This window comes from Girardinichthys multiradiatus, chromosome 9 (genome assembly GCF_021462225.1).
Source record: "Girardinichthys multiradiatus isolate DD_20200921_A chromosome 9, DD_fGirMul_XY1, whole genome shotgun sequence".
In the NCBI taxonomy this organism is placed as follows: domain Eukaryota; kingdom Metazoa; phylum Chordata; class Actinopteri; order Cyprinodontiformes; family Goodeidae; genus Girardinichthys; species Girardinichthys multiradiatus.
This window is the reverse complement of record NC_061802.1, coordinates 9,497,784-9,516,044: the sequence shown is the minus strand read 5'-3', so window position 1 is coordinate 9,516,044 and position 18,261 is coordinate 9,497,784. Positions and strand designations below refer to the sequence as shown.

General features: G+C 39.2%; 1 protein-coding gene across 6 annotated transcripts in view; it reads left to right on the top strand.

Moving 5' to 3' along the window:
- Window positions 1-18,261, top strand: part of sgip1a (SH3GL interacting endocytic adaptor 1a) — a 104,321-nt gene that overhangs the window by 69,921 nt on the left and 16,139 nt on the right. For 2 of the 6 annotated variants that reach the window (XM_047374788.1, XM_047374792.1), the window contains 10 exons: window positions 610-695; window positions 1,433-1,513; window positions 2,378-2,452; window positions 2,814-3,593; window positions 6,108-6,229; window positions 6,448-6,601; window positions 8,562-8,621; window positions 14,946-15,005; window positions 15,877-15,988; window positions 17,563-17,718. In XM_047374788.1, the coding sequence (XP_047230744.1) occupies window positions 610-695; window positions 1,433-1,513; window positions 2,378-2,452; window positions 2,814-3,593; window positions 6,108-6,229; window positions 6,448-6,601; window positions 8,562-8,621; window positions 14,946-15,005; window positions 15,877-15,988; window positions 17,563-17,718 (1,686 nt within the window). The remainder of the gene's footprint in view (window positions 1-609; window positions 696-1,432; window positions 1,514-2,377; window positions 2,453-2,813; window positions 3,594-6,107; window positions 6,230-6,447; window positions 6,602-8,561; window positions 8,622-14,945; window positions 15,006-15,876; window positions 15,989-17,562; window positions 17,719-18,261) is intronic. The other 4 variants (XM_047374794.1, XM_047374790.1, XM_047374791.1 and 1 more) reach the window with 3 other exon arrangements.

Genomic DNA, 18,261 nt, shown 5'->3' with positions numbered 1-18,261 from the left:
CACTCTGTATGCTATCTCCCTATATAAAAACACTGTGCATTTATTTAATCATCCCTATAGGGTTTAATCATGTTAAAGAGGGCATTTTATATTGTAAGGGGTGAAGTGTACATGGGCAAAGTGTGCAAAAGGAAGGCTAAAGGCTGAAGGGATTAATTTTCTCCTCACTGATTTGCACAAATTGCTTAAACACTGGATTTTAAGTCCTGGCTTAAACTCCTTGAATTAACGACATTACCATGAATCACACTGGCGACCAGTTTGACAGGACCTTAACTAAAATTAACAGGTTTTTTTTTTACAATTAGCCGACCAATGAGCGTTTTCATGCCCTGTCAGCTGGAGCAATTTAATTAAAAACAAATTTAAACCAAACGTTACATAGATAGCCAATGAGAAGTAATGTCCAATAAATTAATACATGTAAAAAAGGATTTTTTTAAGGATTTTTTTGTGTAGACAATTTAATGAATTGCACTGCTTAACCCTTTTTATCTAGCTAACTCTAAGGTGTCATTGCCCTAAAATAGTTAACTGACTGGTTGCTGAAATGACAACGCTACCATGAACAGCTTTTCATATATAACTCGCTCTCTGTTGCTGCTGCAGCAATCAGCAAACAGCTCTCTCTGAAGACACCACAGCCTTATTTGGGCCTCCCTTGGAAACAGCTTTCGGAGAACAAAAAACTGAAGGTAACTGTTCTCTTTCTCCCTGTATACATCATCCCTTTTTAGTCCTCTAAATGTGTCTATGTTTTGTCTGGATTGATTCACAGAAGCTTTCTCTTTCTGTCTCTCTTTTGCTGTCAGCTTACTCTTACTTGGCTGTTATAACATTTCCTCTACCTTCTGTTCTCTTCTCCTTCCTCTCATTTCTTTACATAATTCTTCTTCTTTTGGACCTACTGCAGTTGTGGATTTGGTTTAGCGAGTATTTGCTAAGGTCAAGGATGAAGATCCTCCACCCTTCCTAAAGTTGTGCTCATGCGTATATTGCAGCTTGGTTAACATGCAGATTCTGCTCATATTCTGCACTGTAGGTTCTTGATTCAGGCTGGTGAAAAGCTTTTAGCTCTTACATAAATTCCATCTTAGGTGTAAAGACCTGTAGTTGATATAAAATATCATTATACACTGATTCACACAGGTGTAAAAATGCTGTTTGTGTGTAGTTCCATAATAAACATGCTGCAGCTGTTTGTTGCGTGGATAGTTCATGCTGTGTTGACAAACTCGTCATTTTTCTTCTAGCTGTTTGATACTTCCTGAAAGATTCCTAAGAGGTTTACTTATTTGATTTAATACTTTCATTACAAGTTGATCTATGTTTGTTTTCCATAAAATATATTTCTTCAAAGATCAAAAAACCCATTAAGTAATGTGTTGCTAATTTCCTTCACTTGACCTTCTGTGTCCCCTCCTGAACTTAGTGGTTCTTTCTGAGCCCGATGTGTGGGGGGCTTCTCTGTCAGAGCCTGAATCCGCTTTAATGAGGTCCTTCCCCACAGGAAGTAAGTTTCATTATTCCACTGTGTGCCTCAGCTTCTCATCTGCCATGAATGACTGCCCAAACCCACCAGCTTGCCCTGTGAAGTCCCTCATTGTCACACTAACAAACAGACCCTGCAAACAGTCCTGATCATGCAGCCATGATCCTCTCCATGTCCCACCAAACAAAGAATTAACTATTTCATTTCATTAGCCATTACACAAGCGCAACATTTTTTTATTGGTTGACATATATTATACAGCAAAGGTTCTGTACTCATTTTGCACCAACCACTTCCTCCTTTGCTGCCCTACCCTTGCACCTGGCATGGTGGTGACTGAATTGTATGGTTCTCTGCTGCATGATGGATGGATTTGTTGTTCCCTCATCAAAAGTATCAATGTGTTTTTGGCAGGTGTTATAATTCCTGCTGTTTAAAAAGCCAAGTGTCATTACAAGGTGTCAGTCAGTCAGTCATTTTCTACTGCTTATTCCATAGTGGGTCACGGGGGAGCTGGTGCCTATCTCCAGCAGTCTATGGGCGAGGGGCGGGGTACATCCTGGACAGGTCGCCAGTCCATCGCAGGGCAACACACATACAACCATACACACACTCATTCATACACCTAAGGGCAATTTAGAGTTACCAATTAACCTAACAGGCATGTTTTCGAACCCAGGACCTTCTTGCTGCAAGGCAACAGTGCTACCAACTGCGCCACCGTGCAGCCTATCATTACAAGCTAATTTGTTTATTGCTTTTATTTTTGATTCGTACCAGAAAGCTGGATCCTATGCAGCCCACTCTAAAGCTACAGGAATACTGGAACACTTGCAGTTTAAATCTTCAAACTATTCATTATTTAATTCCTAAAATTTTTTTCAGCTCCTCCTCCACTTCCACCAAAGAATGTCCCAACTTCCTCACCAACAACCGGAGCCCCGTCTGCAGATGATGCAGGTGAGGATTTCTTCTACCTTTTCTACTGCCCACAAATCATATTTTTTATAATAAACATGTTCATGTTGTTATAATTTACCTTCAACTCTCTGCCTTGCATGAAATAAATTAGCTTCACTGCAAACACGGACATTAATTCAATCAGACATGTTTTATAGAGCACCCCAAATTATATAATAAATAATAATAATAATAATAATGATAATGATAATAATAATAATTATGATGATGATGGTAAAGATGATAATAGAATGAAAAATAATACAATACATTTTTATCAAAATTTTAAATACCAGAAATTGATTTAAAAAAAAGTGAAATTAAGATAAATTAATTTAATAATCTATGGTCTCTGTTTCAGAAGCATCAGTAGATGCAAATGGCTCAAGCAGGAAGCCCTCTATAGCAGACCTGGACAACATTTTTGGACCAGAGGCGGCTCCCTCTGCTGGCGAAGATACAGATGACAAGTGGGTCTGCTTCAGTGAACACTCTCCTGCTGGCCCACCAGCACCAAAGGAACCTGCACCACATATTCCCTCTGCTCCACCCCCACCCAAAGAACCAGCACCTCCTCCACCAGCTTCCCCACCTCCACCTGAAACCCCCGCTCCCCCTCTAACAATGTCCCCACCTCCTCTCCCTATCTCTCTTTCCCCAAAAGAAGACTTTCCTCTCCCGCTTCCAACCTCTACACCTCCATCAGAGGAGCCTTTCCCAGCTCCTGCCCATTCAGGTCCTTCTACACCAGAAGACCGAAATCCTCTCAATGTTGCCACCTCTTCATCACCTGCATCAAAGGAGCATACATTACCTCCAGCTTCCTTCACTCCTCCTCTTAGCTCTCCTGCCAGTGTCTCACCAGTCCCCGCCCCTAAGGAGGGCCCCCTTGAACTGGTGGCTCCGTCTGCTAAGGAACCCACAACTTACTCGGTCCCACCACCCCTTGTCCTCTATCAAGAGAACCAGTCTAAGAACACAAACACCTCTCATCCCAAAGAGGAAGGAGATAAAACGGTCACCTCTCCCAAAGATGCTAGCAAGGGAAGTCAGAGCACACCACCACCTCCTCCTCCTCCAACATACCGTGCAGTAGTTTCGTCACCAGGTCCCACAAGTGGAGCAGGTGGCACAAATAGTGGTGAGTCCATACTTGTTTTATCTGGGTAATGGAAGTTCTCAGATTTAATGTGATGATTATCTGTCGACTAAAAAAACAAATTTCTTGCTTGAGGAAAAAAATGTTAACATGGTTGGAAACAGCAATTCAGTCCATTGGTGCTGCATTGCCAGAAGTGCACCCTCAACAGATGGATTGCGGGGCCCTTGTTATTAAACTTGCATAAACTGAACAGATGTTTAGGGGGGTTATGTTTTGGCCCAGAGTAATACAGAAAATAATTTGCCACAACATGTTTGCTAAACATTTTGTTTTTACTGAGTAATGATTAGTATCAAACTACACCTTTCTACAAAGCCTTTATTTAGCTGCACAAACATTGCAGTTATTATTGCCACGTATCCTTTCTATCAGAAACCAATCAGTTTGTCTTTTTTAATAAGCCAGAGATCTAAACACTAGGTCATCTTCACTACAAGTAGAAAAATAATACAATTTCCTATAAGTTGTTTTAAAATCAAACAGATGTGTTATGGCTTGGCATAGACCGGAAGAAGGTAGGACTTTTTTGAAGCAACTTCACAGTATTTCACACCTTACGTCATTAGAGAAAATCATGTGAAGGCAGGTAAAGTAGGAGGTTGCCTAATTTTATTCGTATGTGCAGCTGTGGTTGGTTAAAATGGATTACAATAATAGCTGACAGTGGTCTGGCTTCTTTGATAAAATATTAATTTGGTTTATTTAAGTGATAAGATTTTTTACTCATATTTCAATATATTTAAGTCAAAAATAATGTTACACTAAAGAAGTTAGAGAAATACAACCTTTGGTTTGGGTATATGTATTTAGGAGGTGAAAAATATGGAACTTTAGGAAATAATTGTTACAAATTCACTGTCAGCCTCTCTGTTAATATCTTGTACCACCACTTTTTAGCCAAAAGGACAGCGCTTAGTTTTCTCCTGAAACATTTGGAGCACATATAGAAAGGCAGGTTTTCTTTGCACAATCTTTCTAAATCATCTAGAGTCATGGTTCCTCTCTTATGCACTTTTCTCTTTAGCACACTTCAGATGTTTTCTAAAGGATTTAGATCTGGTACATGTGATGGTGATGTACCAACCAAGCTTAACAACCTATGGAAGAGAAACAGGCCCACATGGTCACATATTCTCCACTATACTGAACAGTCAACATAAGAGGTTCTTCCATGTATTCCAAATGTACATGACCCAACTGCTGTGTTTGTTGCCGAAACAAGACTCTATCTTAGCATCTTTCAATGCTATCTCTATCAGATAGCATTTAAACAGAGTAAACAGTTTTGGTCGAAGTGCCAGCAGAGTTTAGCGAACTCCACACATTAATGCTTAGGATGATAGGAGAGAAAAGGCTTTTAATGGTTGTTATGGAGACGTGTTGACCCAAAGATGCCACTCTTTGCTTCAGCTCACTAACATCTTTGGAAAAAAGACGTTATCTTCCTTACCATCCTCCTCACTGTGTGTAAAATTAAGGGTCGTCAGCAATCTTTTTTGTCAAAGTTCCAGTTGGTTTAAACTTTCTGATTATTGCTCCAAAGAAATAGAGATATTTAGGCAACACTTTTCTTGTATCTATTTCTGATTATGCTACTCCAATAATATGACTTCATCTTAAAGCTCTTTATTCATCCTTATTAGGCATTCTAGTATTCTCATTATGAAGACTATTGAGTGGACAGATGTCATTGAAGCCATAAAAGGTCATTGCTAAAGATGCTGGTTGTTCACTGAATGCTGTATCCACGCATATTCATAGAAAGTTGAGTAGAAGGAAAAAGTGTGGTAGAAAAAGTAAAAGAGATAACCGCAGCGTTGAGAAGATTCGCAAGCAGAATCCATTCAAAAATTGGAGGGGAGGTTCACAAGGGGTGGAATGAGTCGGGGCATCAATAACCACTACGCACAGATTAATCCTACAAATGGGCTACAAATGTCACATGTCCTCATGTCAAGCCACCCCTGAACCAGAGACATCATCAGAAGCATCTTACCTGGGCTAAGGAGAAAAGGAGCTGGACTGTTGCTCATTGGTCCAAAGTCCTCTTTTCAGATTAAAGTAAAGTTTGAATTTCATTTTGAAAATCAATGTCCCAGAGTCTGGAGGAGTCTTGCATAAATTACTGATGCAGTAATTCATGCAAAAGGAGGCTCAATCAAGTACTGAGTACGTAGAAATGAACATACTTTTCAGAAGCCTGACATTTCTGTTTAAAATTTCCCTTTTCTAGTATTCTGATGTCAAATTTTGTGAAACAGTGAATTTTAGGGTTTCATTATCTGAAAGCCATAATCCTCAAAACTACAAGAAATAAAGGCTTAAAATATTTCACTTTATGTGTAATGAATCTATATAAGTTTCACTTTCTAAAATAACTGACAAAAAGTATTGAACTTTTGCAAAATATTCAAATTTTTCTTAATGTACTTGTAAATTGCAGTCAGTGTTTTAATCTTGCAATTGAACCAATCTTGCAATGCACCTTCGCAGGTTCCTCCTCACCCGTGAGACCTTCCACCCCCTCGTCAGTCAACCCTACCCCGCCCCCACCTCCGCCTCGCCCCCCTTCACGACCCAAGCTTCCTCCTGGGAAACCTGCGGTTGGAGATGTGGTAAGTTTGGCCATATTTTATTGTAAAAAGGGTTTAGTGTTTATATTCAGTTATTAATCTAACAGAGTTTAGTGATTTTTCCTACAAAGCTTAAATATAAGTAGCTGAACACATCATTATATTTTTATCCAAGCAGAACCAGATTTAAATGTTTTCACCAAAAAAGATCAATATCAAACTGTTTTTCTCCTTTATTCTTGTCCTGTATAAATTTTTAGAATCGGCCATTCAGCCCCCCAATCCACTCGGCGAGTCCCCCTCCCGTCGCCCCGTTGGCACGAGCCGAGAGCACCTCCTCAATCTCTTCTACCAACTCCATGAGCGCCGCCAACACACCTACTGTCAGCAAGGAGTTGTGTGTGTCTGTGTCAGGTGTGTGAATAAGCTTTGCAGCTTGAAGGATCTGCTAAATAAACTAGCACTCTACTTGTGTAACATTAAACGTTTTGTTTATTTTTCAACTTGCCTTCTGCTTTTGCTCATCTTTTAGTTTTTTTTTTTTTATTATTATTTTCCCTTATTTTAAAGGCAAATAATTTTTTCTTGTTAAAATTAAAATGTGAAAAACTTGACATTGTCAGAGCAGGAATGCTTGACAAAAAATCATTTTGTATCGTTTGGGCTGATTAATTTCCACGCTTTCAATTATGCATAGCATAGGTGGGAATATGAAGCAAAGTGTTGATTTACACTTCCAAATACTCTTGAATGAATAAGCAATAGAACAGTTTTTATTCCTTGATGTAAGTTTAAAGTGTTTGAGGAGGAGTCTGCAGTGCAGAGTTGTGAGTGGATAAAAGCTAATCTCAGTAGAGTGTAACATGGCTGAGTCATAGCAAGATGGAAAAAATAAACACCATGGAGCAGCGAGAGTTATATAAAATCAGAAAACGGGGGGATTTTTGTTTTTAAATAGATTTTTAGGACCTGTTACTTGAAGAAATTACCCCCGTCTTTCAATGCTAATGTTTTACAAATCATGACAATAAAAAGGATCAGGTGTTTACAAGGTTGTACAATTATTCAATAATGACCCCAAGAGTACAAAAACACACTGCAGATTCTACAATGTCATAACAAGCATTAAGCCAAAATGGAAAGGCTCTGTGTTAAAAACGAAGTGCAGTCAATGCAGGACCACCTTTTGAAACAAAAATAAGAATTTATTTTATTTTAGCTGTCTTTAATGGTTATGGAACAATTTTGGCTCACTGCTCTTTACAGACTTTTGTTGCGGCCCAGCTCTCTCAATATCCCACCACAGTGTTTTAAATAGCCTGAAATCCTGACTTTAAGTGGGCCATTGCAACCCTTGATTTTCTTTTTCAGTCTTTCTGTTGTTTGCTGCTGTTTTGAATCATTGTGCAAAGATCAAAGATTGCAACGTCCCAAGGTCCTGTGGCAGCAAAATGAGCCAAAATCTTCACTCATTCACCACCATGCTTGACAGTTGGTCTGATGGTTAATGCTGTTTTTTCGGGTTTCTTTCAAAAGAAGAGGGTTTCTCCTGGGAATCCTTCCAAATAAGACATTCAACTTCACCTGCTTCCAAGGTTACGCTGATAAACGGCACAAGCCAAAACGTGTTGGTCTGCTAATAAAATTGTTCCCTGGTATTTCAAGTGTTTCTGGGGTCTTCACCTCACCAAACCTTTAAAGCAAGCTATAGTTGTTCAGTCTTTTTCAAGTTTTAGTCATTAACTTTAACTGCCACAGAGCCCTTAACCCCAAACTGCCTCTCGATTTGCATATTGGTGTATGAATGCATGCATTTTGTTTGAGTACAGTTGGGTTCATGTGGCACTAGATTAAACATGGTTTATGTTACTAGATAAGTGCTAAATGAGTTTGATCCTTTAACCTTTGTTTTTGTGATGTGATAAGTGATGACATGGAAGAATCTGTGTGTATTTGTGTACTTTGGGAAGGTTAGATTTAAATAACTTTACAACACCATGAAAGGCAAACCCCTTCTCATTAAAGAGGGTGTTCAATATTTTCTTTTTACCATGGCTTTAACTAAACAACTTCACTAAATCAGGAATGACACCAAGGAATTATTATGTAAATGATTGGAGGGTGATTGCAAATCTGCCTGTAATTTAGGCAATTATTGCCTTTTTTCTGATAGCACACCCTCTATTTAATTGTTTGCCCTCACCCTTTCAGTTCCACTGCTTTTAATTTTGACATTTTCCTCAGCTATTTTGTAAGATCTCCATTTTCAATTTACATGCTTGATTGTTCACATATTTTCATGCTTTGTATTTGAAATTCTTTTTTTTTTTTTTTTTTTTGTTTTGCTGTTTTTGTTTGCTCTTTGGCTTGTCAGAAGATGATGCATATGTAGACAAACTGCCCACCTTTGAGAGACACTTTGAGTCATTTGCAGGTAAAGTTCACCTCTGACAGAGCACTCCGGGGAGTGTTGGGGAATATGAAATGCCACGAGTCAATATAAAATCAGTAACTTGTTCATTGTTGAATAAACATTTATTAGCACCATAATAAATATTAAATAATAACCTGACAACAGGTGCTGATGCTATTTGGATTCAAACAGCAAACTATGCTCTGACCTTTGGGGCATGGAGAAAAAAAAGTGACATAAAAGAACATTTTATTTCTTGAGAATTTGTCTCGATTCACTGTATAATGTACATGTTTATAAATGCTGGGATTAATTTCAGTTCCACAGTTATTCAGAGTGCTGGAGTAGAATTTACATGTAACCTTCATGGCCATCTTTGTCAAGCAATTTTTGGAGCCTTTAACACTCAACTGAAATGCATTTAAGAAACAATGATTTGGCACACTATTTCTGATTTTCTTCAATTCATACAGGTTTGCAATTATACATACCATCTTAGATATTTACACACACTCAAGAAATTATGTTTAAATGTCTCTTTGCAAGTTGTACCTCAGTCACAGGCTTTTTGTAGCCATTAACAAACATTAACTGTCCCCAAATCCTCAACAAGTTTTAGTTTGTGGCTTTGGAGCAGCCATTCCAGAGGCCTGGTTTGTCCATTCTCAAGATTGGTTTAAGAAATGGTCAGACGAGACAAAGATTCATCTATTTGACCACAATTATAAGAACTTTATCAAAGTGATGCTTTCTTTACCAAAGAACTCTCAGCCAATTGCCAAGCATGGTGGTGGCAGCATTGTGCTGTGGGGCTGTTTGACTACTAGAGGTACTAACGTATAGCACTAAGCAGATGGAATAATGAAAAAGGATTACCTCCAAATTGTCCAAATTCTCCTGAACTCAACAGCTAGATAATTAAAGCTTGGACACAATCATATGTTCCAGCCTAAAGGTGATTGCTAACATTCATATATACTGGTTTTGGAATGGGTAACAAAGATTAAGTTTGTAAAATACCCCCAATAATAACCTGACTGAAAATGTGTAGAGTATGTTTAAAGACCTAATTCTTGTTAGGAACCCAACTAGTTTAAATGAGCTCTACAATTTCTAATAAGACAAGTGATCAAATATTCAGGAAGATGTTTACCTGAGGTTTGTCGATGGTTACAGATAGTGTGGGGTCAAGGTGCAACTTTCTAACAGACATAATAATCAAATATTACTGGGGATTTATGTTTATCTTGTACCCTATATGTATAATTTTGATCTTGTATGTATCAGAGAATAAAAATGTTGCACGTCTGTATCATTCCAGCTTATTGTTTACTGTCATTCAGATTTGCATCACCAAATCCCTATCTGGACAAGGTTTTGTTGCAATGACTCAGGAAAAGTGCAGAAAGTTTATATGTAAACTTAGCAATACTGCAACAAAACTAAACCTAAGTAATAGTACTAAACAAAAATTGTATAAAAAAAGATAATGTCAAAAATACAAACAAATTGTACATATACCATATGATTATTCCCTTATACAAACGAAGGGTTGTATGTTTTGAAGACTAATTTTTCTGATGTACAAGCACAAGGTGAATGTATGTAAACCTGTCTTTGGCACTGTATATATCATTTAAGTGTTTTTTAAGGTAATTCTTTTATATTGACTTAATGGCATTTTATAAAGAGTGGGTTGGGAGGGCTCTTTTGTGAGTTTGTAACCTGTTTGGTGATTTCTGCTGAGACTGACCTTGGAGAACCCTAAAGGCCATTCTTGAGTGTTATATTTGCCTTTTTGATGATAAGTGAAAATTAAAGGTATTTTAACAATAACAGGCCATTTTTCCAAATCTCTCAGCTCATGGCATTACATAAAGCTTTTTAGGCCAAATATGTGCATTACATTGTGCAAAAAGGCCATGTTTCAGCCATTGTTGAAATACCTTTTTTACTCATCAACATCAGTTTTTCTTTCTGGTGTAAAGATATATATATATATATATATATATACCACATATTCAGATGCCATTACTCTTACTTGCCAGTGAAACCATTTCTCATTGTTTTGCTCTCGCCAGCTCATACCCTCCCACATATTTTATTAGTCTTTATCTCACCTATGTGTACAGTTTTCTTTCTCCTCTTGTTTATTCCTCATGTCAAAAATGCAACTAATAATGAAATCTATAGTTACATTGTAAATAAGTTAAAAGAAATATCTCTTTCATTGTTCATCTGTCTGTTTGAGACTTTTCTCTCTGTCTTACAACTGTGCGCCAGTGACTGTCTTGCTCTGTCATCATAGCAGCGTCAAATCTCTTTCAAGAGATTCCTTTCTTGTGTAGCAAAGTCTCTCCAAGATACCTTTGCTTTCGGTATTCAACACCAGAAATATTTGAGTGTTTTGTGTGCTATGTGAGCTTGTCTGAAGGGCCCCTCATCGGTGGGTCCTTGAAATCATCAAACACACACACACATTCAAAACACATTGTCACGCTCTGTGTCAGATCAGAGCCTGGTTTGAAGTCTGGCATGAGAATCAGGTCGAATTAAACAAGCAGCTGTTTGGTATTCATGCCTTCATCTCTCTACAACTGGAGTGCAAGCTACAAGTTTACCCAGTCTCATTGAGGTGCCTTGATCTGTGACTTCCACCTAAACTCTTAGCCGGCTTACTCATTCATCGTTATTTGCCCATAGGGCTCCACAACAAATGTGTGATGAACAAGAACCAAGATTTTGCAGCAATGCTGAGCATAACCTGGCAGGATTCAAGAATATTTTTCTATTTAGTTGTTCTTGCTTGTTGTCATGCTGGTGCAAAAGACCATTCCAGTTATACAAAATCTCTATCTTGCCTGAAAATATCTGTATTTGTTTTATATGATATCACATTCTGTTGCTCGAAGTTGATGAAACTTCAGAATACTACAATACCCTGCTTTCCAAATGAAAAAAAGCACTGTTTTAAATTTTTGCCTCATTTTAATTTTGTTTTGTCATCACTTTTTTCTTTCTATTCTACTTCTTTTTGGCCCCCTCAAACTGTCAAACTATCCAGACTTTCACAAGAAAATAATATCATGAGTAAAACCGTATGTAAAGCAGAAATGTGGTTTGGATTTTCTCATTTCCAGATCGTGTTTTGGCTTGCTACACAGCAGTATTTCGGTGCAAAGTAAGCATCTTGTTTTATGTCTACAATAGGTAGTAAGAGAAGGTGTTGTTGGTGGAGAATTAATTGACACTCGTCTCAAAGTGGTGGCTAAGAAAAACCTTTGTGGTATGTTACCAGGACTTTTGATATCATTATTGGTTTTTCCCTCCATGAAGGTGTATGTCCAAGTTTACCCTCCCCTTTTGGGCCTTTTAACATACTTCAGTTCTCAGTTTATTTCCAAACAAGTTCCAGCACCTGGACAAGGGCCAAATTTTGATAACCGGGTCAAACCATCTTCAAGAGTCCAGCTGTTGTGGGGTGTTCCCAGTATGCAGCGATCAGTTTCTTTACATTGAAATCCAAGGAGACAACAGCAACAGGTTCATGGGCATCTTGGGGTTATTGATGCTGGTGAGAGGTAATGGCTTGTCCATGAGATCCATTCAGCCAGATGAGTTGCCTAAATTGCTAAAGACGTTGGTGCTGGTTCTGAAAGAAAGGGGTCAGAATACACAGATAGTCGTAGGATAGCCAAGATGCAAATCCTGACCCCCAATCCACCTCCTAAACCACCCACAATAGGTATGTGAGAATCAGAACTGGACCACAGAGCAACGGAAGAAGGTGTCCTTGCCTACTTACATGGGGGTCACATGGCAGCAGGTTTTACAAGAAAGAGAAGCCAAGCTGGTGGAGGCTAATTGGAGGTCAAATTTCTGCTGGAAAACCTCAGGACCTGACATGCCATCCACCTCAGAATGGGTGCTTTCATGAAAACTATATTCTCATGTGACTTTGGCCTGTTTCAGCAGGATAGCACACCCTGCAATCAAACCAAAATAGTTCAGAAATACAGGTCCTTCTCAAAATATTAGCATATTGTGATAAAGTTCATTATTTTCCATAATGTCATGATGAAAATTTAACATTCATATATTTTAGATTCATTGCACACTAACTGAAATATTTCAGGTCTTTTATTGTCTTAATACGGATGATTTTGGCATACAGCTCATGAAAACCCAAAATTCCTATCTCACAAAATTAGCATATCATTAAAAGGGTCTCTAAACGAGCTATTAACCTAATCATCTGAATCAACGAGTTAACTCTAAACACCTGCAAAAGATTCCTGAGGCCTTTAAAACTCCCAGCCTGGTTCATCACTCAAAACCCCAATCATGGGTAAGACTGCCGACCTGACTGCTGTCCAGAAGGCCACTATTGACACCCTCAAGCAAGAGGGTAAGACACAGAAAGAAATTTCTGAACGAATAGACTGTTCCCAGAGTGCTGTATCAAGGCACCTCAGTGGGAAGTCTGTGGGAAGGAAAAAGTGTGGCAGAAAACGCTGCACAACGAGAAGAGGTGACCGGACCCTGAGGAAGATTGTGGAGAAGGGCCGATTCCAGACCTTGGGGGACCTGCGGAAGCAGTGGACTGAGTCTGGAGTAGAAACATCCAGAGCCACCGTGCACAGGCGTGTGCCGCATTCCCCAGGTCAAGCCACCTTTGAACCAGAAACAGCGGCAGAAGCGCCTGACCTGGGCTACAGAGAAGCAGCACTGGACTGTTGCTCAGTGGTCCAAAGTACTTTTTTCGGATGAAAGCAAATTCTGCATGTCATTCGGAAATCAAGGTACCAGAGTCTGGAGGAAGACTGGGGAGAAGGAAATGCCAAAATGCCAGAAGTCCAGTGTCAAGTACCCACAGTCAGTGATGGTCTGGGGTGCCGTGTCAGCTGCTGGTGTTGGTCCACTGTGTTTTATCAAGGGCAGGGTCAATGCAGCTAGCTATCAGGAGATTTTGGAGCACTTCATGCTTCCATCTGCTGAAAAGCTTTATGGAGATGAAGATTTCATTTTTCAGCACGACCTGGCACCTGCTCACAGTGCCAAAACCACTGGTAAATGGTTTACTGACCATGGTATCACTGTGCTCAATTGGCCTGCCAACTCTCCTGACCTGAACCCCATAGAGAATCTGTGGGATATTGTGAAGAGAACGTTGAGAGACTCAAGACCCAACACTCTGGATGAGCTAAAGGCCGCTATCGAAGCATCCTGGGCCTCCATAAGACCTCAGCAGTGCCACAGGCTGATTGCCTCCATGCCACGCCACATTGAAGCAGTCATTTCTGCCAAAGGATTCCCGACCAAGTATTGAGTGCATAACTGTATATGATTATTTGAAGGTTGACGTTTTTTGTATTAAAAACACTTTTCTTTTATTGGTCGGATGAAATATGCTAATTTTGTGAGATAGGAATTTTGGGTTTTCATGAGCTGTATGCCAAAATCATCCGTATTAAGACAATAAAAGACCTGAAATATTTCAGTTAGTGTGCAATAAATTTAAAATATATGAATATTAAATTTTCATCATTACATTATAGAAAATAATGAACTTTATCACAATATGCTAATTTTTTGAGAAGGACCTGTAGTTTAAGGTACACAGGGTTTGAGAGCTTGATTTCGCCTCCAAATTGGCCTTATCTCAATTTGTCAAACATCTGTGGGATGGGCTGGACGAACAAAAATGATCCCTGGTGGTCCCACCTCACAACTTACAGGACTTAAGGGATCTGCTACTAACATCTTGGTGTCACCAACCACAACACATCGACAGTGGTCAAGTGGATTTAATGCCTTAACAGTTCTGGGCTGTTCTGCCAGCAAAAAGGAACAAAATATTAGGCTAACGGTCATAATATTATTATATGTGTAAAGTTTGAACACTATAAATGCAACAGATGAAACTTATATCAGAAAAAGCTTGTTGAAGCGTTCGCTTGTTTCTTGTTTTCAGTTTTGAGCATAGTGTTGAAGATTTGAGACTCCACAGTCTCCTTTACTGTGTAGTTCAACTCAACATTGCAATCCATCCCTACCAGCTTCCAGAAGCACAAGCCTGGTCATCCCTAGCTCTTCCTGATTGTCTCATGCACCCAAGTGTTGACAAACAAACATTGCGTCTGTCCCATCTCGTTACATGTTCTGTCCTGGCAGTGTCTCTGCACTCACCCATCCCTCGCCTCCCACGTTTCACTTCACCGTGACGTGTGATAAACCTTCCGTGTGAGACTCATGCTTCTGTCCTTCTCTCCCCCTCTTCACCCACCTCCCACCTTCTCATCCCTCTACCTCCTCCCCTTCACTGCCCTCCTCCACCCCACACAGAGAATGACCAGCCATCCCTTGTTTGGTTTGACAGAGGGAAGTTTTATTTAACCTTTGAAGGTAAGTTTGCTCGATACCAGGGAAGCGTGCACACACAAAAACACTCTTCTGAGACTCATTTGTGCAAGCTTGGCCCTACCTCTGCCCTGCCCTTTTCCTTAAACTCCTCCCTCAGAAATACCTCCATCTTCAAACCCTCACAATGCTAAATATGTGGCTGAGCATTCCTTCTGTGTACTAAAATATATTTTTTGACATCATTCTCTCTTTTTTTTTCTCGACATTGTCCAGTCTCATGTCATCTCCGCTGACCTCTTATTCCTTGAAGATTCATCTTTCTTTGTGCACTTTACTAATCTATTTGTCATAACTTTTTCTCTTGATGGTCTTTTAGTTTATTTATGTACTTTTTTCTGATCTTGTCAAATCATGTCAGCTATAAAAACACATCTGGAATAAGCATGCAAATATCTGTCTTTCACTCAATCTGCCTCGCTGTCATCTGTTGCACCTAGCAATGCTTATTTGGAAAAAAAGCAAGCATCACTGTGTTATGGACTGTGTAAATTAATGAGATTATAATTGTCATGGTGATATATTGAAAGCAGAGAGAAATGTGTCATCTTTGAGTGTAATTTGCTGTTCAACCTTACTAACACTGGTATTTCTGTTAATTATGAATGTGTCTTCCATTTCATGTCATTTCATCATTTCCGTCTATATGTTTTGTCGTCATTCAACCCTTGCACTTTTGGATAGGAAGAGTGTAAAGTACTGGCCTGGAAATTTTTAGTTGCGTATCTGTTCTCAATCTAAATATGCTAAATCATCAATGAATTTTCACTTTATGGTTTTAAATTGATGAGGTAATTTGTTCACTATGTCATGCTAGATTTAATTCTGCTTGTGTGTCGCTTTGTCCTGATTTTAGGCTGCTCCCGAGGACCGAGTCCTCTCACCATGGGGGCCCAGGACACACTTCCTGTGGCCGCTGCATTCACAGAGACAGTCAACGCCTTCTTTAAAGGAGCCGACCCAAGCAAGTACGTCTTCACACACAAAATATTTCTTTGTAGATGACCAAAACATTTTTATGTATTCAGTTCATGCATTCGATGTAAAAGCTATTGCTCAAGATGATTTACTAAATGTAGTATGTGGTCAAATATGAGGAATTCAGAGAGACTCTAGAGAAGGACTTCCCTTTAGCCTCAAGGAAGTTCTGGCAAACTGTTTCAAGACTCAGGCACGGAAAACGGACCATCCCAGCCTGTGTTAAGTTTGCACTGGGGATATCCATCATAATGGGAGAGATTGCAAAGCTAGTTACAAAGCCCCCTGGTGGCAGGATGCCATAAGTGGACAACATTCTCACTGATGCTGAACAGTCAGGACATTGTTGGGCTTATGTGGTTGATGCACCTCTTTAAAGTAGCATGGAGGAAGTCGAAAACCGTTAGAGCCGCAGACCATGTTGTAGTCCTAATTTTTCAGAAAAGAATGTGTTCTAACTACCATGGGATCAAACTTCTCAGGCTCCCTGGAAATGTTTACTCTGGGTGTTTAAAAGGAACACTTGGACTAGATTTAGGAGGAGCAGTGTGGCTTTTGTCCTGGTTCTGGAAAAAAATATCAAATCGTTAATCTTGAGGAGTTGCTGAGGGGGTTATTGGAGTTTTTGGTGGTCCCAACCTACATGTGTAGCGAGGGTCTGGTGAAGGCTTACCAAGGTGTTCCTCTAGGTATTTTGCAGGGGATGCTGCTGGAGTATGCGGCGCCAAGGGTGTTGGTAAGGATGATCCATTCCTTGTATAATCAAAGCAATACCTGTGTTCACATTCTTGACAGAAAGTCAAGCTTGTTCCAAGGGCATATTAGACTCTGCCAGGCCATTCCCTTGTCATGGCTTCTATTTGTGATATTCAGCATCAAGGTGTAGTTGTGGAGAGGAGGGTGTCAGAACCTCAGGGTCTCCTTTTGGCTTTTCTTACATGATAAGGTACTTGTAGCATGTTCTTTAGAATACACTAGAGTCAGAAATTATTTACTCAAATGTTTTTTTGAACGTTGAAAGGTGGGCTTTGCTAGTAAATGTATCCTACACAATTAAAAATTAATAAAAAAACAGCATTACAGACAAACCTGTGTATGCTTCAATTGTTAATAAATTCCTGAATAAATACTGAAAATGTCTTGATACAAGAAATAACGCTATTTTCCTACTATATTCCTCTCTGTAATGTAAGTATATGTAGCACTATGTGTTGTTTTAAAAAGATGTAAAGTTTCCTAATAATAACTTTGGTTTGTATATCTTTTGAAAAACATTTTCCCACATGTGCAGTTTAGTTTTATGTTGGGGCTTGGTCATGCTTGGGTTTACGGTGCTATGGTTCAGATAAAATGTAAATTTTTATTCATTTACCTTGCTACTCACGATGTTAGCAGTTTGATTTTGTAGTTATGTTCAACAAATGATTTACAGTCAACTAAAAAACGTTCTGGAAGCAGGGACAGTTCAGATTTGTTATGGAAGGAAAAACAAAGGGGGGCAAAAATGAGAATATCACAAAGTATTTGGATAGTGTTTGTCTATAATCAATTTTCTGTCTTCCAGGTGTGTTGTGAAGATCATAGGTGAGATGGTTTTATCGTTTCCGGCGGGAATCACACGGCACTTTGCCAATAACCCATCCCCTGCCGTGCTAACCTTCAGCATAACCAACTACAGCCGACTGGAGCATGTCCTGCCTAACCCCCAGCTGCTCTGCTGGTAATACCATCACTGTGAACTCACCTTTTTTAGACAAGTTTTCACCTCAGACAGCATCTCTGTGAAGATAGGAGACTGATCTAAATCTTGTGATTTAACAGAGCATTGACTCAATCCTCCTCCTGTGATCTTAAGCTTGGATGCCCTCATCATCAACTTTGTAATTTTACCTACATTTTTTACACAATTGCAATAAGTTCATTTATTGCAAACCTCACTTAATCTAAATTAAACCTGTAAACAAACCCTGCGTTACACATTCTGTTTACATTATGAACTTCACTTGTAAAGTTAGATAGATACTAGATTTAAGAAATGACAATATGTTGCCAGTGTTCGGTTTTCTACTGGATATTTATTAACTACGCATGTGTCAGTTACTGGTATCCAGATGCACTGAGGTTTTATAAAGTTACGGTTTCAAAACATTTCAACACGTTATTTTTAAACCGTAGTGACTAGAGTTTTTCCAGCTAGAGAGATATAGCGCTGCCCCTTTTTTTTTTTCCCACCTTTTGCTGTGCACTGCTGATTAGCTGGCTA